The sequence below is a fragment of the Sphaerodactylus townsendi genome, linkage group LG04 (genome assembly GCF_021028975.2).
Source record: "Sphaerodactylus townsendi isolate TG3544 linkage group LG04, MPM_Stown_v2.3, whole genome shotgun sequence".
NCBI lineage: Eukaryota > Metazoa > Chordata > Lepidosauria > Squamata > Sphaerodactylidae > Sphaerodactylus > Sphaerodactylus townsendi.
The window spans coordinates 16,535,605-16,560,729 of NC_059428.1; the positions used below are offsets into that span (position 1 = coordinate 16,535,605).

General features: G+C 46.7%; 1 protein-coding gene across 1 annotated transcript in view; it reads left to right on the top strand.

The window, feature by feature from the left end:
* The first annotated feature begins 1,904 nt into the window (after positions 1-1,904).
* Positions 1,905-25,125, top strand: part of TYR (tyrosinase) — a 49,802-nt gene continuing 26,581 nt past the window's right edge. Inside the window, exons 1-2 of the mRNA XM_048494359.1 lie at positions 1,905-2,921; positions 23,875-24,091. Coding sequence (XP_048350316.1) covers positions 2,103-2,921; positions 23,875-24,091 — 1,036 coding nt within the window. The 5' untranslated portion in view covers positions 1,905-2,102. The remainder of the gene's footprint in view (positions 2,922-23,874; positions 24,092-25,125) is intronic.

The window sequence follows — 25,125 nt, forward strand, 5'->3', positions numbered from 1 at the left end:
CCCCCCCCCCCAAGGGCGGTTTACAACATAATTACAGGCAAGTGGATAAACAGGATAAAATGCTAAAAATTAATACCAGTTAAAATGCAGCGCTCCAAATCCATAAATATTTAAAACAGATGGCGTTCAACCATTAACTCCTCTAACTCTGAGAGGAGAACAGCAGATCTCAGTTGTTAATGGGCACCTATCAGCAGCCAGCCTCCCCAAAAGCCCGGCGGAATAACTCGGTCTTACAGGCCCTGCGGAATTCATTTAGGTCCCGCAGGGCCCGGACAGCTGGAGGAAGAGCATTCCACCAGGCAGGGGCCAGGGCCGTAAAAGCCCTGGCCCTAGTGGAGGCCAGCCGCATCATAGAGGGGGCGGGGATCTCCAGTAGATTGGCCTCTGCCGAGCGCAGAGACCGACGTGGGACATATGTTCTGTGCTTTTTCCCCTGTTTCAATTGCTTTATTTTCTTTTCTGTAATTAATGAAAAGGGCGGTATAAAAGTGGAATAATGAAAATAAAAGTCTTAATTAAGAAAAAAAGAAAGCACCATCAAGTCACAGCAGAATTATTGCAATCCCATAAGTTGTTCAAGGTCAGAGATATTCAAAATGGTTTGCCCTTGGCTGCCTCTCCATAGCAACCCTGGACTTCCTTGGTGATCACCCATCCAAGCACTAACTAGGGCTGAACTTGTTTAGCTTCTGATATCTGATGAGAGCAGGCTAGCCTGGACCATCCAGGTCAGTGCAGAGACAGAGGTGGTTTGCCCTTGCCTGCCTCTGCGAAGCAACCCTGGACTTTCTTGGTGATCTCCCACGCAAGTACTAACCAGGGCTGAACTTGTCTACCATCTGATATCTGATGAGAACAGGCTAGCTTGGACCATCCAGGCAGTGGTGGGATCCAAAAATTTTAGTAACAGGTTCCCACGGTGGTGGGATTCAAACTGTGGCGTAGCGCCAATGGGGCTGGGCAGGGCATGACGGGGGTGGGGGCGGGCATTCCGGGGGTGGGCCATTCCTGGGCAGGGCTGTGGCAAGGACACAGCCGCTGCGCTGGTCCTTGGGCGGGAAACGAATGCACGCAGGCGCAGGCTGCCACGCACGCCGGTGCACCTCCTGCTAGACTGCTTCAAGTTCTGCGCACTACTGCTGAGAGGAGGGGCGTAACTAAGGCAAAAATCACGTGGCAAAATCACCAATTAGTAACCCCCTCTCGGCACACACAAATAATTAGTAACCTACTCTCGGGAACCTGTGAGAACCTGCTGGATCCCACCTCTGCATCCAGGTCAGTGCAGAGACAGAGGTGGTTTGCCCTTGGCTGCCTCTCCACAGCAACCCTGGACTTCCTTGGTGATCTCCCATCCAAGTACTAACCAGGGCTGTTTTTACTTGGATTCCAAGAGCAGCTGTTCCTTAAAGAGATGTGTAATGTGATATTATTCATCCGCTGATGTTATAGACCTACATGTTCCAAAAAGCTTCTGCTGCCTATTTCTATACGTTGCCTCCAAAGGGATGGATTCAACATTCAACTTTTGCTCCTTTGATCTTGAGAGGACAGGATGAGTTTACGCAGGTTTCGGTCTACAAGCTTGCCAAAAACAATGTCCGCCTTCAGACCTCTATTCTCTCACAGCCTGCAGATTTGCCACACTTTTTCACTTCAGCCGGTGAGATTTCTGTTTTGTTTTCCTCCGCCCCTCAGCTCAGCCGTCAATCCTTCCTCATCCCTGAGGTAAACCCGAGGAGTCATCCTCCAAGCCGCTCGAGTTCCTTTACAGCGACTGGTAACGACACCCATCAGCATCAGCGTATCAAAAGAGATCATGTGCTAGGCAGAAGACGAGGGGTTATAGTAAGACTCTATGCCTGCAGCCGAAGGGAGAATGCAAACAAAAGGGACTTGGACATAACCCAGAACATGTGATAATCAGATTAACAGAAAAGTCTGTGTGTGCACGGAGGGGAAACGGCAGGGAAGGAGGCTGATGATCAGAAAAACTATGTAGGGAGAATTTTTCCGCTATTCTCCTTCACGGGACCACAACTTGCCCGAAGTCTGTAGGCCAGTCTGCTACACTGCAGAACTCCTGCTGTGGAAAGATAATGTCTTTCTTCTCCATCGGGGTCCTACTGGGCATTCTCCCTCTCGGTTCTAGCCAGTTCCCGCGGGCGTGCGCCAATTCAGACAGCCTGTTGACGAAGGAGTGCTGCCCAATTTGGCCCGGAGATGGTTCCACCTGTGGGCAGCTTTCCGGCAGAGGATCCTGTCAAGATATCCTTCTTTCTGATGCCCCGCTCGGGCCTCAGTTCCCCTTCTCGGGAGTGGATGACCGAGAAGACTGGCCTTCCGTGTTTTACAACAGGACGTGTCAATGCTCAGGTAACTTTATGGGGTTCCACTGCGGCGACTGCAAGTTCAACTTTGCGGGCCCGAACTGCACCGAAAGAAAACTGCGCGTAAGGAAGGATATCTTCCGGATCAGCGCCCAGGAGAAGAATCAGTTCCTCGCTTACCTCAATTTGGCTAAGCATACCACCAGCCGGGACTTTGTCATCGCCGTTGGGACGTACGCCCAGATGAACAATGGCTCGAACCCCATGTTCCGAGATATCAACTTGTACGACCTTTTTGTCTGGATGCACTATTACGTGTCTCGGGACACCCTCTTGGGAGGCACCGATGTGTGGCGGGACATTGATTTTGCCCACGAGGCGCCGGGTTTTCTTCCTTGGCATCGACTCTTCTTGCTCATGTGGGAGAACGAGATCCAGAAGCTGACGGGAAACGACAATTTCACCATCCCCTACTGGGACTGGAGGGACGCCGAGAGTTGTACCATCTGTACGGATGAGTACATGGGAGGACGGCACCCCACCAATCCAGATGTTCTCAGCCCCGCCTCGTTTTTCTCCTCCTGGCAGGTAGGCACAAACAAGTGTGGGGGTGAAGAGGAAAACTATCTGCAGCAACGTCAGTGTTTGGGTTTTACGCATGAAGTTGCCTTAGACAGAATCAGACCAGGGATTCATTAAGGTCAGTATAGTTTACTTATTGCACCCCCAACATGGTACTTGTGGGCCCCATGGTTCCTGCTGACATCTTTTCTGGTACCTGTCGAGTGTTTTTTTTAGGAGGTGGGTGGGACCTGGTAGGACTTTACCCAGCAAGGCATCTGGAGATTTGATTGGCAGATTTTTTTTTTTTTTTACAAAATGTTGCTTTGGCAACAGCTGCTACCCCAGCACAAGGCTCTATGCCAGTGGTGGCGAACCTTTGGCCCTCCAGATGTTATGGACTACAATTCCCAATTGGCCATGCTGGAAGGGGGTGATGGGAATTGTAGTCCATAACATCTGGAGTGCCAAAGGTTCGCCACCACGGCTCTATGCTGTACTACAGAAGTTCAGCTGCGGCTATCATTTTGTAACTGGCTCCTCCTCTTGCAGCAGTCATTTTGTGGCAGCCATTTTGTTGCTGGACCCACCAATCCAGATCAGACATCCACACAAGTGTCCACTGGATCAAAATGTTTTGGGGCCTCTGGTATGCTCAGGCTAGGTATCGGAAAGAGGGAGCTTTAGAATCATAGAACCATAGAGTTGGAACAGACCCCAAGGGCCATCAAGTCCAACCCCCTGCAATGCAGGAACACACAATCAAAGCACTCCTGACAGGTGGCCATCCAGCCTCTCTTTAAAAACCTCCAAAGAAGGAGACTCCACCACACTCCGAGGCAGTGAATCCCACTGTCGAACAGCCCTGACTGTCGGGAAGTGACGGTAAGGGCTTTTGACTGGCTGTTGTGGGTTTTCCGGATTGTGTGGCCATGGTCTGGTAGTTTTTGCTCCTAACGTTTCACCTGCATCTCTGCATTGACTCTCAGAAGCCAGTACCCTGGAAAATCATCTGCTACTGAATTCAAATCATGCCATCAATCGGGCAGTGGTCCTCCAAAGTCTTAGATGGAGGTCTTTTATTTCACCTACTATTTTAATCTTTTTATCCAGAGATGTTGGGGATTTATCCCAGCATCTTCTGCCTGCCATGCTGATGCTCTTCCCACTGAGCCACAGCCTTTTTAACTTCCAGTTGACTTTTGGCTAATGTGGAACAGAAGGCAGAATCACGCTCTTTGGAGACTGCATTTGTGCAGGCACGCCATGAATAAATATGATGCACCGTCCCAGATCCCTGCCTATTTGCTGTTATATTATATACAGGTTATGTCTCTCAAGCAAAAAGCTTGTTTGAGAATACTGGCAATCAGATCACTCCCACCGAAAAAAGCAAATGACCGGAGAGGTATTCTGAAATTGGAAAAAGTCCTTCCGTGTTCTCAGGTAGACACCCACCTGAAATTGGAAAAAGTCCTTCCGTGTTCTCAGGTAGACACCCACCTGAAATTGGAAAAAGTCCTTCCGTGTTCTCAGGTAGACACCCACCCACCTTCCGTGTTCTCAAGTAGACACCCACCCACTTAACGATTTTGATTAACTGGTAAACAACTTTTGTTGTTTAATTTTTATTTATGGTGTGTAACTGATGCTTAAATTTTAATTGGTTAATAGGTTAAGTTTTATGTTGTGTGATTGCTGTTTGAATAACAGCCGTGTTGTGAGCCGCCTTGAGCCCTTCGAAGGTGAGGCGGCTTATAAGTCGAATAATAAATAAAATAAACAAATAAACACAAGATCTAAATGCAGAGAAAGGTTCATACGAAAGCATCAAACACCCAGCATCCGAAACCTTTTAGGGTTCCAACATGAAAATCAGCATGTGAATAAGCTCCAAAAATTTAGTTGGGAGCAAGTGCAGATCTCTATGCATTCATGAAATGTGCCTAGATGTGTGGGATCCAATTAATACCTCATGTGACAGAGTTTAGACCTGAATTTAAAGCTAGGTCTCTGGGGTAATACATTGCAATTCCAGAGGAGAAGCCAAGTCAGTCTATTGAAGCACAACTAAACAACATTCCAGTAACGCTGGAAGGACTAATGTTTATTCCAGTGTGCACAGTTGTGAGTTGGAACATCTGAAGGAGTGACAAAAGCCCGTGTTGGAATAGATGTTAGTGTTTAATAGAGAATATACTCGAGTCATCTCATTTGTCCTGGGTATTGCCAAAAAATGGAACAGGTGGAATGGTTTAGAACATCAGTGAGCAAGAAGTCTAGAATATTTGGGGGCGGGGAGGGATAGCTTTCAGATGTGCTGTCTTACTGTCCCTGTAAGAAAGAAAAAACGGCCCAAATAACAGCCCAGTAATCCAGAATAGCCCAAGTTCATCAGAATTTGGACACTAAGCATTGACAGCCACAAATGCAGTGAAAAAGAGGATTTGGATTTATACCCCACTTTTTGCTATTTCTAAGGAATCCGAAAGTGCTGACAGTTGCTTTCCCTTCCCCATAACAGATACCCTGTGAGGTAGGTAGGTGAATCTGAGGCCGCTTCTGCATGGCCATGCTGGGGGTCGGCTCGGCGTACATGACACCAACCCAACCCCCCCGGGACTGTTCACGTGAACGGTCCCAGTAATGACTGGGAAGCCGGCGGCGCGATGCGCCGTCGCCCGATCGACTTACCGTCCCTGCGACCGTCCGGTGCATTGCCGAGGCCAGGGGACATGCCAAGGCCAGGGGACCGCTCAGGAGTTGCAGGGCAGGGGGCGTGTCCCCAGGCCTCTGCAATGCGCCGGACAGTCGCAGGGACAGTAAGTTGATCGGGCAAGGGGGAAGGGATGGCGCTCGGGGAGTGAGGTGGGAAAATGGTGGCTTCACGCCGCTGGGGAGGAGCAAGGGCGGCGCGGCTGCAAAGCAGCTGCGCCCCCTATGTGAACAGCTCCCTTGGGACGGCGTTTTTGCCATCCCTAGGGCGCTGTAAAAAGCCCGTGCGGAAAGGGCCTGAGACAGTTCAGAGAGAGTTCATGTGTAGGAGTGGGGAAACAAAAGTGGTTCACCAGATTAGAATCCACTGCTCATGTGGAGGAGTGGAGAATCAAACCCGGTTCTCCAGATTAGAGTCCACCACTCTTAACCACTACACCATGCTGTGGTGATGAGATGGAAGACTGCCAATGAAGACTGGGTTTGCTTTACCTATAAAACCCCATGAAGTCAACATGAAGCAGTTGTAAAATTATGGCCCATAATTGTTATTATAAGAAGAAAGGGGTTAATCTAAGATTGGGAGTTCAAAGTTGGGAAATACCTGAAGACTTTAAGGGTGGAGCTTGAGGAGGGTTTGGGAACTCAGGGAGGGTATAGTACAATAGAGCTTGAGGAGGGTTTGGGAACTCAGCAGGGTATAGTACAATAAAGTTCACTTTTCCAGAGCGGCCATTTTCTCCAGGGGAACTGATCTTCATCTTCTGGAGAGCAGTGGCAATAGCAGGAGATCTCCAGGCCCCACCTGGAGGTTGACATCCAAGGCCAATCACTCCTCCGCTTTGCTGGCCACAGAAGCAGCTGCAGTGGGTTAAAAGCAGAAGTGCTTTTGGGAAATTCAAAGATGCTTCTAATTTTATCAGCACAGTTCAGCAATCAAATAGCCTATTCCTGTGGTGGCGAACCTTTGGCACTCCAGATGTTATGGACTACAATTCCCATCAGCCCCTTCCAGCATGGCCAATTGGCCATGATGGCAGGGGCTGATGGGAATTATAATCCATAACATCTGGAGTGCCAAAGGTTTGCCACCACTGGCCTATTAGGTAGGCTTAGGAATCTCCATCTGGTGATGATGTATAAGACTGTAGGGTGAGGAGAGACTTTGAAAACCCATTGGATTCCTTCAACCTCTGTGACTCGTGGCAGTCCAGTCTGCAAGCATTTGGCTCAGACTGGAAGAACTGCATTAAACTGCGCTGTGAGCTGCAGAAATTGAAATGCCTCCACTCAAACCTATTGGGGAAATATAAGCCTAGCATCGGTCTTTTCCACACCATTCATTTAAAACGTTTTGAAGCAGGAAATAAAACGTTTCCTTCCTGGAGTCCCACATTGTTTTTACCCCAAAAACGTTTCATTTCCAGTCTCGGAATGTTTTCAACAAATCCTCTTTTGAAAACAATTCTTCAGGCTGAAATGGTTTCCAAACCTTTTTAATTGCTGTGTGTATGCCTTTAAAACATTTTGGAGGGTGATCTTCGATATATCGAGTATACAAGGCATGGAGAATTACAGGGTAAGGCTGTGAAGCAATGTAGCGTCAACGAATCAACAAATTCAAAAAATCGGGGCGGGGGAAAACCACAACTTTGAATCATTTCCGGGAGTGGAGTTTGAAAACATTGTACAGATGTTTTGCAAATGTTTTAGGAGATTTGTGTGGAAAGAGCCATTGAGTACTTTGGGGACGGGAAGGAAGCCTGTACCCGAGATGAGTGGGTGTTCCCAGTTGTTTTTATTTTGTTGTTCCACCAAGTAGCTCAGGGTGGTATTCACAATTCTCCTCTCCTTCATTTGATCATCACAAAAATGCTGCGAGGCAGGCTACCGTTCCTTTATTGCATTCTGCTCCTGAATCCTGCTTCAGAAAAGGACACCATCTTGATGCTGATACGTGTGCAGTCTTGCTGCGATTGTTGTTTCTTCTGCTCCTTTGGATTCTTTGCTCCCGTTATTAATACTGCCATGTTATTAATGCCCACCAGAACAGTGGTTCTCAATACAACTGTGCATCTGAATACAGTCAAACCTGGGGGGGAGGCAGGAACGGGGAGGAAAGCCACTTTGGCTTATGGGGGATTTTTTTTCAGCTTAATAAAAAAACCCCAGCAATTTGGCTAGAGCCGAATGGCACAAGCTGAAAAAAGCCGAATATAATTTTGGTTTTTTCGGCTTTCGGCTATTCCTCACCAACTCTGAAGCCCAAACAGGTTTCTGAGGCAACAGAACTGCCAGGAGAGCTGCATCCTGGGGTTGTCTTGGCCAGGCCCTGCACGCAGCTCTCGCTTGCTGCCTCCAGAGCCCAAAATGGCTTGGAAGGCGGTGGGGAAGGCAGAACAGCTGAAAGCAGGGGTCGGCTCAGATGATCGCTGTATTCATCTCTGCGGCTTGGATTTTTTTTCGGGTTCAGATTTAGAGGACCTGAAAGGTTTTTTTCGAAAAAGTCGAAAAAGCCAACAGGGTGGTTCAGCTTACTTCAGCTTTTCTGAAAATGTCCAGGTTTTTTAAAAGCCAAACCTGAAAAAATATCAGAAAACATACCCCTAGTTCCCAACCTTTTTGGTACGGTGACCCACAAGTCAAAAAGAACTTTGGTGCCCTAGGCACCAAAATGAAAGAGGGAAGAATATTGTAATGCACTTTGGGTCCTCAGTGGAAAAAAGTAGGGTATAAAGGAAGCAAACTATGGATACATGTCATCCTTTTCCTGTCAGACCTGATCAGTCACAGGGCCTTACCCTATGTCTGGAAAGAGACCCATGAGTCACGTCCCTGCTGGCCACCATTACCCAGTGGAGCCTCCATGATCAAGAGTAAATAGGATAATTTGGGCCAAGCCTGGTGTAAACTGAGAAGGACAAGAAATACAGCTGGGAAATACCTGAAAATTTTGGAGGGGAGCCTGGAAAGGGGAGGGGGGACCTCACTGGGGTATAATGCCATACAGTCCACCCTCCACAGCCGCCATTTTCTCCAGGGAAAGTGATCTTAGTCATCTAGAGATCAGTTGCAATAGAGAGAGATTGCCAGATGTCATCTGAAGGGTGGCAACCCTAATTAAGGCAGATGGCAAAAAAATAACAAATAACGTAGATAAAGTGCTGTGTGGTTTCCGGGCTGCATGGCCATGTTCTAGCAGCATTCTCTCCTGACGTTTCGCCTGCATCTGTGGCTGGCATCTTCAGAGGATCTGAGAGTAGGAAAGGAAAGCAAGTGGAGTATAGATACCTGTTGGAGTGTCCAGGGTGGGGTAGGAGGTTAAGAGCTCGTGTATCTAATCTGGAGGAACCGGGTTTGATTCCCAGCTCTGCCGCCTGAGCTGTGGAGGCTTATCTGGGGAATTCAGATTAGCCTGTGCACTCCCACACACGCCAGCTGGGTGACCTTGGGCTAGTCACAGCTTCTCGGAGCTCTCTCAGCCCCACCTACCTCACAAGGTGTTTGTTGTGAGAGGGGAAGGGCAAGGAGATTGTAAGCCCCTTTGAGTCTCCTGCAGGAGAGAAAGGGGGGATATAAATCCAAACTCTTCTTCTTCTTCTTAACAAGTAAAGGGTGCAATTAGCAAGCTATATCTACATGTGTTGAGTGGGATCCACCCATTAGCATGTGAGTAACAATGAAGATAGCACGGTCAATAGGTTAGTTAGGGCATCTGAATAGAAGTAGCCTGGCCTTTGTTCCCTTTGATTGTTTACTGTCTATAGTCATCCTGTGTTTGTGTGGAGCTGATTAGTTACTGTCTTGACTCCAGAGTTTTTCAACACTGGTAGCCAAGTTTTGTTCATTTTCATGGTTTCTTCCTTCCTGTTGAAGTTGTCCATGTGCTTGTGGATTTCAATGGCTTTTCTGTGTAGTCTGACATAGTGGTTGTCAGAGTGGTCCAGAATTTCTGTGTTTTCAAATAATATTCTGTGCCCAGGTTGTTTTATCGAGTGTTCTGCTATTGCTGATTTTTCTGGCTGAATTCTGCTAGAATTTTTCTGACTGAATTCTGCTAGAACACGACCATACAGCCCGGAAACCACACAGCACCCCAGTGATTCCGGCCGTGAAAGCCTTCGACAATACACTAAGGTAGATGGAGGTTTTCATAACGGTTTTCGTCTCCCTTACTGTGGAGTGTCTCTGAATTCAGCTGGCTTTTCTCAGATTCATAGCGGTGTAATTGAGATGAGAGTCTCACGCCTGGTAAACACCACAAAGGGAAGAGCGTGGCATCCCGGCCGGCCTTGACTCTCCAGCACCGGGTGCCAAAATACTGTCAGAATGAAATAAAAGCTTGCCGAGAGAGAATGAACGGCTTTTCATGGCGCTGTGGAAATTGAATTGGCAAATGAGCAGAAGCGTAAAAAGAAAATGACAAAGAGAGAGTTTTCTTTATTGTAAACTAAACTTCGGGCCATTTTCTCTGGAAAACAAAAACTCCCTTTTTTTAAAGCTGTTGCAAAATAATGACACTTGCATGGGAGAAATCCAGGCACAAGGGGGAACACTTTAGAGTTGTAGAGCTCGCATTGGGGAAGGAAAGGGCCAAGTGTCGGTTGCTAACTCAGCAGCCCCGTTTTTCTCAGGAAGGGAGCACACATTTGATTCCATTGAGAAGTTGCCATGGCAACGGGGATAACTGTGAATGCCTGCTGAAATGCTGACTTCTTTCTCTCCCCCTCCGCAACCTTTTACCTTTTTTAAAATTCAGCCAACTGCTGTTCCTCCAGAGGCAAATGCATTTGCAAGCCACGTTCCCCTCGTGTTTACAATCTTGCGGTTCCTTTTGACCAATTTCCTAGCTTCTGCCATCGGAGCCATCAACAAAGGCATCGCACTCCCCTCAGACCCCGCTTCCCTAGAGGCGACCAGTTAAAAAGTTTTATTACTACCATTCTAAAAGGCCCAAGATTGGGTTAGTAGCTGGAACACTCCAGTTAGGACTGTCGGGATTGACCATAGAGTTTCTGGCAATTCCTAGAGCCACTCTTTGCCATTTCCTGTATGAAATTCCTGCAAGTTGGTTGGTTGGTTGGTTGGTTGGTTGGTTGGTTGGTTGGTTGGTTGGTTTTGAATGCTGCGTCATCCACATGGGTGTTGAAGTCCCCCACAACTAATAGTCTGGGAAACTCCAAGGCCCAGTTCGACATGGTATCTGTTAGCATGTTAGGCGGTTGGTACACCAACCAGATAGTAGAAGAAGAAGAGTTGGATTTATATCCACCTTTCTCTCCTGTAAGGAGACTCAAAGGGACTTACAAACTCCTTTCCCTTCCTCCCTCACAATAAACACCTTGTGAGGTAGGTGGGGCTGCTGTGACTAGCCCAAGGTCACCCAGCTGGTGTATGTTGGAGTGTACAGGCTAATCTGTATTCCCCAGATAGGCCTCCACAGCTCAGGCGGCAGAGAGGGGAATCAAACCCGGTTCCTCCAGATTAGAGTACACCTGCTCTTAACCACTACGCCGCTGCTGCTCCTAGTCAAGCTCTCCTTGGCGACCCACACCAGATCAATAAATTCAAGTCCTGGAATTTCTGGGGTGGAAAGAACCCTGAAGGACAAAGCATCCCTTTTCAGCTTCGCTACATGCACACGTGCACCCCTGGCCCTTTGTCTATGACTGAGGCAGCTTTTAATAAAAATTCTTCCCTTCCGTTTGGAGTGGTAGCAAGCAATGGGGCCTGGGACAGTCTATCCCCTGCCACCACCAGAGGGCTTATGAAGGAGCATAAAATGGCGCCTGCCATTTTCTCCAGGTAAATTGATCCCTGTTGAGTGGAGATCAGTCGTAATACCGGAAGAAGGTTGTCCACCCTATTCATGATGGACCTATCGAAAGCTCAAAAACACAGGCAGGGGTAATCCTATAAGTCTTCTCTTTTTGTCATTATTTTGATTTTATGAATAACAATCAACAGAACAGAAAAAAAGAAACCAGGATCAAATCACAGTTACAGCTAGTTCTAAAGATTAAGAGGCAAGAGCATATTATAGATAGATATACACACACTCATATAATAATCAAAAACAGTATTAACAATAAGTGCACTTAATATGAATTCTAATAATCTGAAATATATAAAAACATTTCTATTATACTGGTTCTAATGGGTTTTTTGGGCTGTGTGGCCGACGTCTGGTGGATCTTGCTCCTAACACAGTGTGTAACAGTGTGTAACAGACTTCCCTCTGTGATACACCTCTGAAGATGCCAGCCACAGATGCAGGCGAAACGTTAGGAACAAGATCCACCAGACCACGGCCACTCAGCCCAGAAAACCCACCAGAACCAGTTGAATCCGGCTATGAAAGCCTTCGACAATACATTTCTACTATAACTTTCTAAAAAAAAATTTCACAGAATAAAGATTATACTGAACATAAGAACATAGAACATAAGAACTAGCCTACTGGATCAGACCAGAGTCCATCTAGTCCAGCATTCTGCTACTCGCAGTGGCCCACCAGGTGCCTTTGGGAGCTCACATGCAGTCTGTGAAAGCAATGGCCTTCTGCTGCTGCTGCTGCTGCTGCTGCTCCTGAGCACCTGGTCTGCTAAGGCATTTGCAATCTGAGATCAAGGAGGATCAAGATTGGGAGCCATAGATCGACTTCTCCTCCATAAATCTGTCCAAGCCCTTTTTAAAGCTATCCAGGTTAGTGGCCATCACCACCTCCTGTGGCAGAATATTCCAAACACGAATCACATGTTGTGTGAAGAAGTGTTTCCTTTGATTAGTCCTAATTCTTCCCCCCAGCATTTTCAATGAATGCCCCCTGGTTCTAGTATTGTAAGAAAGAGAGAAAAATTTCTCTCTCTCAACATTTTCTACCCCATGCATAATTTTATAGACTTCAATCATATCCCCCCTCAGACGTCTCCTCTCCAAACTAAAGAGTCCCAAACGCTGCAGCCTCTCCTCATAAGGAAGGTGCTCCAATCCTTCAATTATCCTCGTTGCCCTTCTCTGCACTTTTTCTATCTCTTCGATATCCTTTTTGAGATGTGGCGACCAGAACTGAACACAGTACTCCAAGTGCGGTCGCACCACGGCTTTATATAAGGGCATGACAATCTTTGCAGTTTTATTATCAACTCCTTTCCTCATTATCCCCAGCATAGAGTTTGCCTTTTTCACAGCTGCCATTCTCCAGGATTAAGCATTCGTCTGTTTACCTTCTAACCCATAAGTCTTTTCCATGCGCCTGAGACCCCACCAGAAGAAAGGCCCAGAGGTCTGCTGGGAAAGACCCATGTGATCTGCCTGCCTACATAGCCACACGACTCAAACACAGGCCACTGTAGCATGGGATTGCACCACTCAGATGTGGTTTCTACACTCCTGGGAGTAAGTAGGAAGAGGGCCAAGCATGGAAGAAAATATGCTATAGGAAGGTTAGAATAGATGCCGAGGTGTGTGTTCCTTTGGAGATGCAGAGAGGTGGCAAGGAAAGATGCTGTTGTCATATCAACAGGAAAAAGAAGACGAAATTATTTTCGTTACTTTTCTGCAATAACTGTGACGGTGAAGTCAGGAATCTTCTTCTGAATCCCCCCACAAGGTGTTTGGAGGAGAAACAAGTTGAGCTCCGCTGTTCACATTTTTTAAAAAAAGTTCTGAAATAGAACAAGAGCTAAATGCATTTTAAAGAGCCTTCAAAATGAGAATTTTGAAAATTATTATTATTATTATGTGAAAGCAATGGCCTTCTCATCACTTCTCATCCTTGAGCATGATCGACCGCTCTATCCTGAGCTCTGGCAGAGGATTGCACAGCTTCAGCATTGAACATGCCTCATGATCTCCCCAAGTGGCCATGGCGCATCTTACTGAAGTATGACTCAATAGAGTCTTCACCCACCTGAACACGTGTGCAGAGGCATAACTTCAAGGGGACTAAGGGGTGCGCAACGCACTGGGCATGTGCCCCTGTGGGGGTGTGGCAAGGGCGTTCCGGGGGCGTTCCGGGACGGTATGGGGTGGTACGGGGCAGTATGGGGCGTTCCCCTGCATATCCCCTGCACAATGCTGGCATTTCCATGTCAACTTGGAAGTGAAATCATCACGGTGGGCCACACAGATCACCACTCGCAGTCCCGCCTCTGTGAAGCTCCTGCCAGTTTTTTTGAGAGACCAGGCAACCCAACCTGGAGAAAATGGAAGGTGGACTCTGTGGCATTATGCACCACTGAAGTCCCTCCTCTCCAGGTGTTTCCTAACCTGGAACTGACAGCCCTAATCCAAAGCATAAGTAGATTTTACAGTTGAGGATCCATCCCATGACTTAAAATCACTCACTAGAACTGCTGGGCCTAGAATAGCTGAGTCCAGCTTGTGCAGTTCCTGGAGAATCAGGGCTAGATCCTAGTGATTGGCCTCAGTGGAGTATGAAGTTTCCATTTTGTCTAGGACAGGGGTCTGCAACCTGTGGCTCTCCAGATGTTCATGGACTACAATTCCCATCAGCCCCTGCCAGCATGGTCAATTGCCAGCATGGCCAATGGACTACAATTCCCATCAGCCCCTGCCAGCAATTGGCCATGCTGGCAGGGGCTGATGGGAATTGTAGTCCATGAACATCTGGAGAGCCACAGGTTGCAGACCCCTGGTCTAGGAGAACTTTTTTTGTAGGCTTGAGATCAGCTGTAAATCTAGGAGTTCTCCAGGCCCCACCTTGAGGTTGGCGACTCTGAACTAGAGGGAAATTGTCATACAATTGGGACTGTCTAGTAAAATTCACAGTAAGGTAGGGGTTTGACCTTTCGTTTCCCAACTTGTATTGTGATTCAGCAACACTATAGTGGTTCTCCCAGTTAATCTGCTTTTTGTTTTGTTTTGTTGAAAGTGACATGTGACCATAATAAATTTGGGTCTGTAAACATGTTTACCTTGCCAGTACACTCCTGATGGGTAATTTATTCAGTGGCATGGGTAATTTATTCATTCATCACTCCTGATGAGTACATTCATTGGTGTACACCCTCTAACAATCCCAGATCTCATCTACATAGTAGGTAAAATGGCCATTAGACGAGTTTTTAAAATTTCATTGTATCTGTGTGCTTGATATGTAAAAGGTGAGTGTTGCAGAGGAATCTTGAATAACAAATTATGAAATACCAGTGCCACCGATAACCTGGATTATGAATAACTACTTTTGAAGAATCATTGCTTTACAATATTCATGCAGACATTCCTTGAGGATAGAGAAGTATAGTGTGGCAGAAAATTAACTTACAAACACAGGGGACCCTTACAGTAACCCACAGGTAACCAATTTCTGACCTGATCAGAGAAAAGGCCCGTCTGCATATTCAGGGTAATAAAACAGCCGAATGTGTGACCACAGGGAAATTCAAGCTAATAACTGTGAAATTTTAGCAAAGATTGGCTGTCCATACAGGGGACAAGTAAGCCCAGCCAAATTCTTAATTTCATCTCAAAGGGCATCATCGCATATGATGATGCCCTTTGAGATGGAATTAAGAATTCTCTTGCTTCTGAGATAAAAACCTATGGATTATGGGGAGATTTTAATGAGGGTGGATTATTTCACATCTGCTGCCCAAAGATTCCCATGCTGCTGTCGAAACTTCTGGTGAGGACTAATGGTCAACCGTGTCGGCAGCGGCTCGGGTTTAATCCGGCATGCAGGCATATTTTCATGCTCTCCTTTCTGCTCTTACAGGCCAAGGAATGAGTTCTCTGATTCTTTTTGGAATATTTTAATGTTAGCTAAATATTCACCCCAAATGCCTGATATCCTTTTGGCACCCCGAGGAGTGGCCGCTTCCCCGTATTTTGCAATTATCATGCTACAGTATTAGACAGTGCTTAAGACCTGACATGAAAAGTTGTTTAGGATGCCGTATATTTCATAAATGACATGAAATAGCATTTAGTAGGGGGCAGTTTTTGCCTGGGACTGAAATTTGTTTTTGGAAGCAGACAATTTGTGAGATGCCATGTTTGCTTAGATCCCTAGCCTTTTAGAGCAGGAGGGAACATTTGGAATTCTGAGATGACACGGTAGAGGCAGCAACAAAATGGCTGCCACAAAATGGCTGCTTCAGGAGGCATACCCAGCCACAAAAAGATTGCCACAGCTAAACTTCAGAACCACAGTATAGATCCTTGCACGGTAGTGGCAGCTGATGCCGAAGCCACATTTTTAAAAAAAACTGCGCAGCCAATCATATCTCCAATGAATCAGAAGTGTTGCTGGGCAAAAGACTTATCTGGCCCCACCCACTTCCTAAAAATACTAGGCAGGTACAAGAAAAGGTGTTGGCAGATGCCCATGGGCACCGTGTTGAAGACCCCCAGTTTAGATATTTTTACCCTGATTTTCTTCCCAACAGGGGCCCCAAGGGGCTTGCACCACTTCCCTCCCTCTTCCATCTTATTCTCACCACTATAGCCCAGAGGTGGGATCCAACAGGTCCTCACAGGTTCCCGAGAGTAGGTTACTAATTATTTGTGTGTACCGAAAGGGGGTTACTAATTGGTGATTTTGCCACGTGATTTTTGCCTTAGTTATGCCCCTCCTCTCAGCAGTAGTGCGCAGAACTTGAAGCAGTCTAGCAGGAGGTGCACCGGCATGTGTGGCAGCCTGCGCCTGCGTGCATTCGTTTCCCGCCCATGGACCGGCGCAGCGGCTGCGTCCTTGCCACAGCCCCGCCCAGGAATGCCCCACCCCCTGAAATGCCTGGCCATGCCCCCATCATGCCCTGCCACGCCCTATTGGCGCTACGCCACAGTTTGAATCCCACCACCATGGGAACCTGTTACTAAATGTTTTGGATCCCACCACTGGCCCCAGGTCACGTTGTGAACTTCCGTAGTAGTGCGAGGATTTGAACCTGGTTTCTGAAATCCTATTCTGTCACCCTAACCACGACAACATGTCTGACGCTTGCCGGAATAATTAAGAGTCCTACAATACTTGAATCTCAAAGCTCTAGTTATACATTCAAAGTACACAGTTAATTTGAATGCTCTAGGTATACATCATACAGTTATACATAAGCTCTAGTTATACATTCAAAGTACACAATTAATTCCTCTTTAAAGCTTGCATGTCTAGACTAGAATATTTCAGCATGTTTTCACTGTAACTGTGGGGTGATGAGATGGGGGAAGAGGTAGGATTTAATTCCCCTTGCCTGTGCGATCCGTTGCATTTTTTAAAAAATGACTCCCCTTGTTCTATTTTACACATGGACATGAAAAGGTACAAATTACCTGGGTGTTCCTCCACATCATCCCGAGACAAAACAGGCATCAGGACAGTCAGAGGTTAAATCATTAATGGGAGGCTCTTAAACACTAGGTGTGCTATGGAACCCCTAGTGGCAGCTGATGTGGCAATTACATTTTCCAGGGTTTGCAAAAGACTCAATGTCTGCTGGGTAGGGTTATTGGCCATCTTCCTCCCCAGCCGCCAGCAGGGGATGGGGGTGGGTGGGTAGGGTTGTCAGACCCAGGCTGATGCACTCCTGGAGATTTGAGGATGGAGGCGGGGGGGGGGCACAGAGACATTTGTGGAGTACAATACCAGAGAGTCCACCGCCCAAAGGATCCATTTTCTCAAGGGCTGTTTGACAGTGGAATGCACTACCTCAGTGTGTGGTGGAGTCTCTTTCTTTGGAGGTTTTTAAAGAGAGGCTGGATGGCCATCTGTCAGGAGTGCTTTGATTGCGTGTTCCTGCATGGCAGGGGGTTGGACTTGATGGCCCTTGTGGTCTCTTCCAACTCTAGGATTCTAATAAAATCAAAACCACATAAAACATTCGTGAATGCAATAAAAGCTACACAAGCAACAGCACATTAAGGTGATAAGGGTGGAGCAATCCTATTACTCCCTGCCCTCCTCCCAGAGGTGGGATCCAGCAGGTTCTCACAGGTTCCCGAGAGTCGGTTACTAATTATTTGTGTGTGCCGAGAGGGGGTTACTAATTGGTGATTTTGCCACGTGATTTTTGCCTTAGTTACGCCCCTCCTCCGCTCCTCAGCAGTAGCGCGCAGAACTTGAAGCAGTCTAGCAGGAGGTGCACCGGTGTGCATGGCAGCCTGTGCCTGCGTTCATTCGTCTCCTGCCCAAGGACCGGCGCAGTGGCCGCGTCCTTGCCACAGCCCTGTCCAGCAATGCCCCACCCCCGGAATGCCCAGCCACGCCCCCGTCATGCCCCGCCCCGCCCCATTGGCGCTACGCCACTGTTTGAATTCCACCACCATGGGAATCTGTTACTAAAATTTTTGGATCCCACCACTGCCTCCTCCCAATACACACAGACAACCCCAGTCACACTTGTCAAAGGGGAGGGGGAAGGGGAGGCCAGCCATGATGACCACAACCTCCATGGCCACCCTCAACTATAGGCCTGGTGGAATACCTCTGTCTTGCAGTTGGAGATGGACTCCAGTTCCAGGAAATCCTCAAGTCCCACCTGGAAGCTTTCCTCCCTAACCTGACGGTTGGCACACCAGCATCTCACGTAAGAGATCAAGCTGTGGGCCGAACTACGCCCTTGGGCCTGAGGGAACGTCTCTTTGGACGTCTTGGAAAAAATGTAAGCCAGAACAGTTTATTCCACTGCCGTTCCTCTTCGCATTCAAAACAACACACAATTGTGTTCTGAGGAGCCCGTCTTCCTTGGGGATGTTGCATTCCTTTGCTATCACTAGAAGAAAACAGCATCTGCAGAAGAGCAAGCAAGGATCCTTGAGAAAGCTTGATTACTTGAAGCCCGCCGGGGAACTGCATTGATTTGAATTTTGAAAAGGACGCTTATTTTAAGAAGCAGCGATTCCGGATCACATTCTTCATTGCTCTTTTTTATTATTATTTTTTATTTATTTTGTTTGTATCTTTGGTTTCCCAGAGATCCGTTTAAAGAAGCCGGAAGGGGGTTTGCTTCACCCCTGAATGGAGATAAATTTCCAAACCAGTTCAAAGTGCTGGCAATTACCTTTGATGCCTGAAAATGGCTCGAATCCTTCACATTGTACGAAAAACTTTAACACTTACATATCTACACAAGCATTTATAAAAACAGACATCAAGCCCCGTTACTGCTCCTTTTCCGAGTAAGATCGATCGAGGTCTTTGGTTCAGATGCACTTCTTAAGGAATGTGTAAAATAAGTGGAACTTTAAAAAGAATATAAGTCAGCTCACAGTGGACTTATTTGTGATGAACAGCGGCAGCTTCTTTCGGATTTCATTCTCACAGGAGCTGAAAAGTTATGTTTTATTTTACTCATTGGAAACTGGCAAAAACTTTCTAAGAAGATTCAATAGGCAATTCCCCCTCACTGGGATAGTCCGGGCTAGCCTGATCTTGCCAGATCTCAGAAGCTAAGCAGAGCTGGCCCTGACTGGCACTTGGACAGTGTAGAGCAGTGGTGGGATTCAAATAATTTAACAACTGGTTGTTTACAAGCACCATTTTAGGAACCGGTTCTGCCGAAGCAGTGCGAACCGGCTGAATCCCACCACTGGTGTAGAGCAGAGGTGGGATCCAGCAGGTTCTCACCAGTTCCTGAGAGTGGGTTACTAATTATTTGTGTGTGCCGAGAGGGGGTTACTAATTGGGTCCGCTTTTCCGTCTCCACGCCCTCGCCTCCCCGAGAGGCATCCTGCCTTTGAACGTGAAGGTTCCATATAGCAATGGCGACTAATAATGTAACTCCCTGAACTGGGTTAATGCTTTTCAGGTACTGCAATTCATGGATTCTCAGCCTTTCGTACCTTTTATCTCACCAGTCTCTACCAAAGAACGTGTGTGTTTCACCATTGCTGTGTTCAGATTTGTGAGTTGTGGCATTTTCTATAATGTGATGATGATTTAGAAATGACCTGGTGCAAAAAAAATTTTTTAGGGTCGTGGTGGGGTGGCTGCCCATGGGGAGGGGCATCCAACTCAGGTTTTGCCCAGGGCTCAGGTTTGCCTAGGTACGCCTCTGCCCCTTTTGCTGAGGGGGGGCTGGCGAGGGAACCTGTTACTAAAATTTTTGGATCCCACCACTGGTGTAGAGGCAATCAATTGCAAACTGCCTCTGAATGTCTCTCACTTTAAAAACCTTACAGGGGTCTTCATGAGCGAGCTGCAACATGACACACACACAAAAGACAGTTGTCAGGAGAGGGGGAATTGGGAAGTCAGATGCCCCAAACTCAACTAATGAGATTTATGTACCTAAGCTGGTATCTGGGTCTTGTGTATCACTTACTGTGTAAGGAACTGTGGGCGTGAATCAGGAAGGTGTCAGAGTAAAGATGGAGGTCTGCATTTTCTTAATACATTATACAGCATTGTTTTCAGTGGTGTGCCCATTTAATACACAACCACATCTACATTTTTATTTATATTTATTTATTTATGGGTTTTGCATACCGCCCTACTCCCGAAGGGCTCTGGGCGGTGCACAGCATAGTTTCCTCTTACAACACATACAAACAAAACCCCATTAAAATTAAAATGAAAACACAGCGGTAAAATTAACAAAGATGACGTCACGCAATAAACCCCAATTAAAACCCTCCCAAAGAGGGGGGGAAGCAGAACGAAAAAGTAGGTCCCGTAGATGGCAAAGGGAACTCCGAGCCGGAGGAATAAAAGGGGTGTTCTGGTATTAGTCATATTGAAGAAGAAGAGTTTGGATTTATACCCAGGGGTGGGATCCAGCAGGTTCTCACAGGTTCCCGAGAGTAGGTTACTAATTATTTGTGTGTGCTGAGAGGGGGTTACTAATGGGTGATTTTGCCATGTGATTTTTGCCTTAGTTACGCCCCTCCTCTCAGCAGTAGTGCGCAGAACTTGAAGCAGTCTAGCAGGAGGTGCACCAGCGTGCGTGGCAGCCTGCGCCTGCGTGCATTCGTTTCCCGCCCAAGGACCAGCGCAGCGGCTGCGTCCTTGCCACAGCCCCGCCCAGGAATGCCCCGCCCCCAGAATGCCCAGTCACGCCCCCCTCGTGCCCCACCCAGCCCCATTGGCGCTTCGCCACAGTTTGAATCCCACCACCATGGGAACCTGTTACTAAAATTTTTGGATCCCACCACTGTTTATACCCCACCTTCCTCTCCTGTAAGGAGACTCAAGATGGCTTACAAGCTCCTTTCCCTTCCTCGTCCCACAACAGACACCTTGTGAGGTAGGTGGGGCTGAGAGAGTTCTGAACAAACTGTGACTAGCCCAAACTGTGACTAGCCCAAGGTCACCTAGCAGGCATGTAGGAGTGCGGAAACACATCTGGTTCACCAGATAAGCCTCTGCCACTCAGGTGGAGGAATGGGGAATCAAACCCGGTTCTCCAGATTAGAATCCACCTGCTCTTAACCACTACACCATGCTGGCTTTCATATATGCTAGAGCTTGAGTGTAGAGTTGTTTCCCCCCCATGGGTTTGAATTTCCCACTTGACCATGACACTTACAGGATCACCTTAAGCCATTCAATGGCTCTCATATTAATCTACTTTGCAGGTAGTGCTGCTTGGCCTCCCCAAGACACTGGCAGGGGATGAGGAGTAGAGTTGCCAACTCCAGGTTGGGAAACTCCTGGAGATCTGAAGATGGAATCTGGGGAGGGGAGAGACCTCATTGGGGTACAAGGCCATACAGCCCACCCTTCAAAGCATCCATTTTTTTCCAGGGATATGCATGATATGCATTTGTATTATGCGTTTCTTTGAAGGGCTCCATTGCTGCGGCTCTTTTGCATGCTTCATTGAGTGCTTTATTGGTTACAGGAAGCTGGTTGGAGTCCCCTTGCAAGCTGGGGAGGTATTTGTTGAATAAATACACGGATCAGATTATTAAGATCAGCCTTATGCCACTTTCTTAAGCAATACAGAACTCTGTTTTCTAACCCAAGGTCACCCAGCAGGAATGTAGGAGTCCAGAAACACATTTGGGGGCTTTCCCCACTACAGAAGGGGGCTAAGGTCGACTCGGTTCCCTTCAGTGGAGGGCGATTCCAGGCTGTCCCCACAGCAACTGAGTTGGCCCCCTGGAACTGAGCTAAGTGGGCCTGTTTGGCTCCTCGATTGTGATTGGCGCTTGTGTTACGGCGGGAAACGGGAGCATTCTTTTTTTTACATTTTTTACAGTTTACAGTTACATGCGCTTTCTGCCTTCAACGACTCTCCCATTCTGTGCATGCTACAAAAGCGGCTCGTGATTGGTTGAACGGATGAGGTGTCGTTTCGATGCTTCCCCACTTCGAAGCTTCGAAGCGGTATCGACCTCGTTCCAGCAGAAAAGTGTAGTTCATAACTGCGACAAGGATGTCGCAGTTCTGGGGGGGGGGGGAACTGAGACAAAACAATGTTCAGCTCTGTGGCAGTGGGGATTCACTGAGGCGAACCTAGGTAGAAACCAGTTCAACTCTGTCAGTGGGGAAAGCCCCTTGGTTCACCAGATAAGCCTCTGCCACTCAGGTGGAAGAGTGGGGAATCAAACTTGGTTCTCCAGATTAGAATCCACCTGCTCTTAACCACTACACCACACTGGAGAGATGTTAAGATGCCAACAACAGAGGACTGGATTCTGAAAGTTACGGAATATTCAGAAATTGTTACGTTGATGACACTATGAAGAGCACATAAACAAATAGGGTTCAAGTATCAATTAGCCACACACAAATATCAAAACATGAACCCCAAGGAAATGGAACAAATATCCTATGGTGCAGCAAGCACACTAAAGGCTAGAGTGAAACAAAGTACAAAGTACAAAAATGCAGGTTAGAACCGCAAAACAATAGCTGGCTACGCTACATGCAGGAAAATCAGTGCTTTAAAATAATAGCATCCTGTTGCACCATGGGAGGTGGCAGCCAACCCCAAACTCACAAGGCACACTATAACCTGTCTGTACAGACCTAAGTGTGGCAGCTTCCAGCTTGAAAGATGGGAATGGGAGAACGCTTTTGCCAGTCAGTTGTAGCGTTTCGTGAGATGCTGAGCCCATTTCATCAGCTCTCCCTGATCTTTCGGAGTTGCCTGCAATATCTCTGGATTTTTATAGCTGAATAATTATTCTCTAGCCTCCACTGGGCTAACTTGTGCTGCTACAACTGACTGGAAAAAGATGTGCGCCAGAGTAAATTCGTTGCATTTCCTGTGGGTTCGTGTTTTGGTATTTGTATATGACACTGTTCAGAGACAATAGTTTGATCATTTTTTAAAAGAAAATTAGAAGCCTCTTATGGGCCAGTTACCCACTGGAGGCTGTTCCCTGCCCTCGTCCGGTTCTGGCGTGAAAAGTCAGTGCTCTTGCTTTTCCTGCGGAAAGCAAAAAGCATGTGTAGGGCAACAGGAAGAGCATCAGGACAAGAAATCTCGCCCCGATGCGCCTCCTCTCTCAGTGCACTGCAAAGAGGAAGGGTGTGTAGATTTCTTGCCCCGACACACTTCCATTAAAAAAAATTTTTTAATTGTATCATTTGAATTTTACAGTTTAAAGTAATTTCCTTCTTCATACATTTTCAAACAATACTTTTTCCCCCTTTTCTCCCTCCCCCCATTACTTCTTCTTCATAGTTTTGTCACCCAAACAGCAGTAAGTTCATTCTCTGTAGCCTCTTCTCCCATATTTCTTCATTGACTCGAGCTTCTTTCATCCAGTCCACGTATATTATCCATATCTTCAAAATTTCATTCTGTTTATCTTGCCACGTCTTATTTTTGTATTTTTGTATTCAGTATATAGAAAATATCAAGTGTCACTTGTTCCCAGATATATTCTAGCCATTTCTGAAGTGTCCATTTTTTATTTTCTTTCCAGCCCAAGGCTATTGTTGCATGGGCTGCTTTAATCATTATTTTATACATATAACTATATTGTTTATCCACGCCCCGACCTACTTCCAGTCCCACCGCATGTCAGAGCGCCACGGAATACCTTTCAAAAACCTACTCAAATAGAGAAGTAGCGGCAGGGTTTGAAATCTAAAGAAAATAGTAGATTGTAATCGCCAGAATGCACTTCAAAATAGCCACTGAATCAACGGCTTAATTAGATACGCACGAATCTAGAGATAAGTTTTAATCAAAGACGAGATCGCCGGAAGTCAATATAAGATGTGTAGTGGGTTGTGCTTTTTTAATGTTTGTGGTTTTTTGTCTGTTTTATGTGAGAAAATAAAAAAAATTAGATTAAAGAAGATCAGCCTTACACCCAAACTCACAATGGAATTTTTAACCCGAAGGTAATTTGCAGTCGATCGGAAGAATATAACGTCCGGCGAGAGCTATGCAATGGCACCAATGAAGGGCCGTTACTCCGAAACCCCGGGAACCATGATAAAGGGCGGACCCCCAAGCTTCCATCTTCAGCGGATGTTGAATTCTGCTTAAGCCTGACAGAGTACGAGGCTGGGACCATGGACAAATTGGCTAACTTCAGCTTCAGGAACACTCTGGAAGGTACCTCCTGTTTGTCTCTCCTCTCTGGCGATTTTGAGCGTATCTATGTTATTTCCCCCTCTGCCTTCCCCTGGGGGGAAAAAGGGAAAGATTTCCAAATCAGAACAATTTACCTAGGCTATTAATTATACGAGGATGCCTGTAAAACCAGAAACATCCTGATTTGATTTCACGGGGTGTAATTGCCCAAATCACTAATGTCACGGCTTCTCCTGAGTTAACAGAAACATCATAGTACAGCTGCGCATGAAGCAACAGGTGACGATCCGGTCTCGCGCATGGAAATATCCCACGTAATGTAATGAATGTGTTTTAAGGGCAGGATCCACAATAGTTCTTTAGGCAGGTAAGAATCTCCCACTCACCCCATGCTTTTTAACAGCAGATCTTCGTATCGTATCATGACATATTGTTCCAAATTTGTCCTCAGAACTTTGAGCTCCAGGTTAATAATTAAACATCATCAGGTTGCAGCTGACTTGGGGTGACCTCTCAAGGGGTTTTCAAGACATGAGCAGAGGTAGCTTGTAATTACCAACCTTTGTGGACTCCCATCCAAGTACCAGCTGTGACCAACTCTGCTCATTTTCCGAGCCCTGATGAGCCCGAGAAAGCCTTGACTGCTGCTAAATAATTCCACGTTATCTGGTCTTTTTTCCTAAACAATGCGGCTTCGTTAGGAATGTTCTATATTTTTTTGCATTTGAATTTCAGGTTTGAATAGAGAATTGTGCAGACACAATTTTCCGTTGCTCTAAGTTCCTTTACTTAGCGTGTTTCGTTTTCCCTCCTCTGCATTACCAGTACATATGCGTGCAATTTTAAAACACTACACAAAAAGCAGTCTGTGGATGATTGATCTTACAGCTGCATCAAGGTCCTTTTTGGTGATAGACTACCAGACTCTGGCCCCTTCCGCACATGCAGAATAATACACTTTCAATCCAGTTTCACAATTTATTGTCGAAGGCTTTCACTGCCGGAATCACTGGTGTGCTGTGTGGTTTCCGGGCTGTATGGCCGTGTTCTAGCAG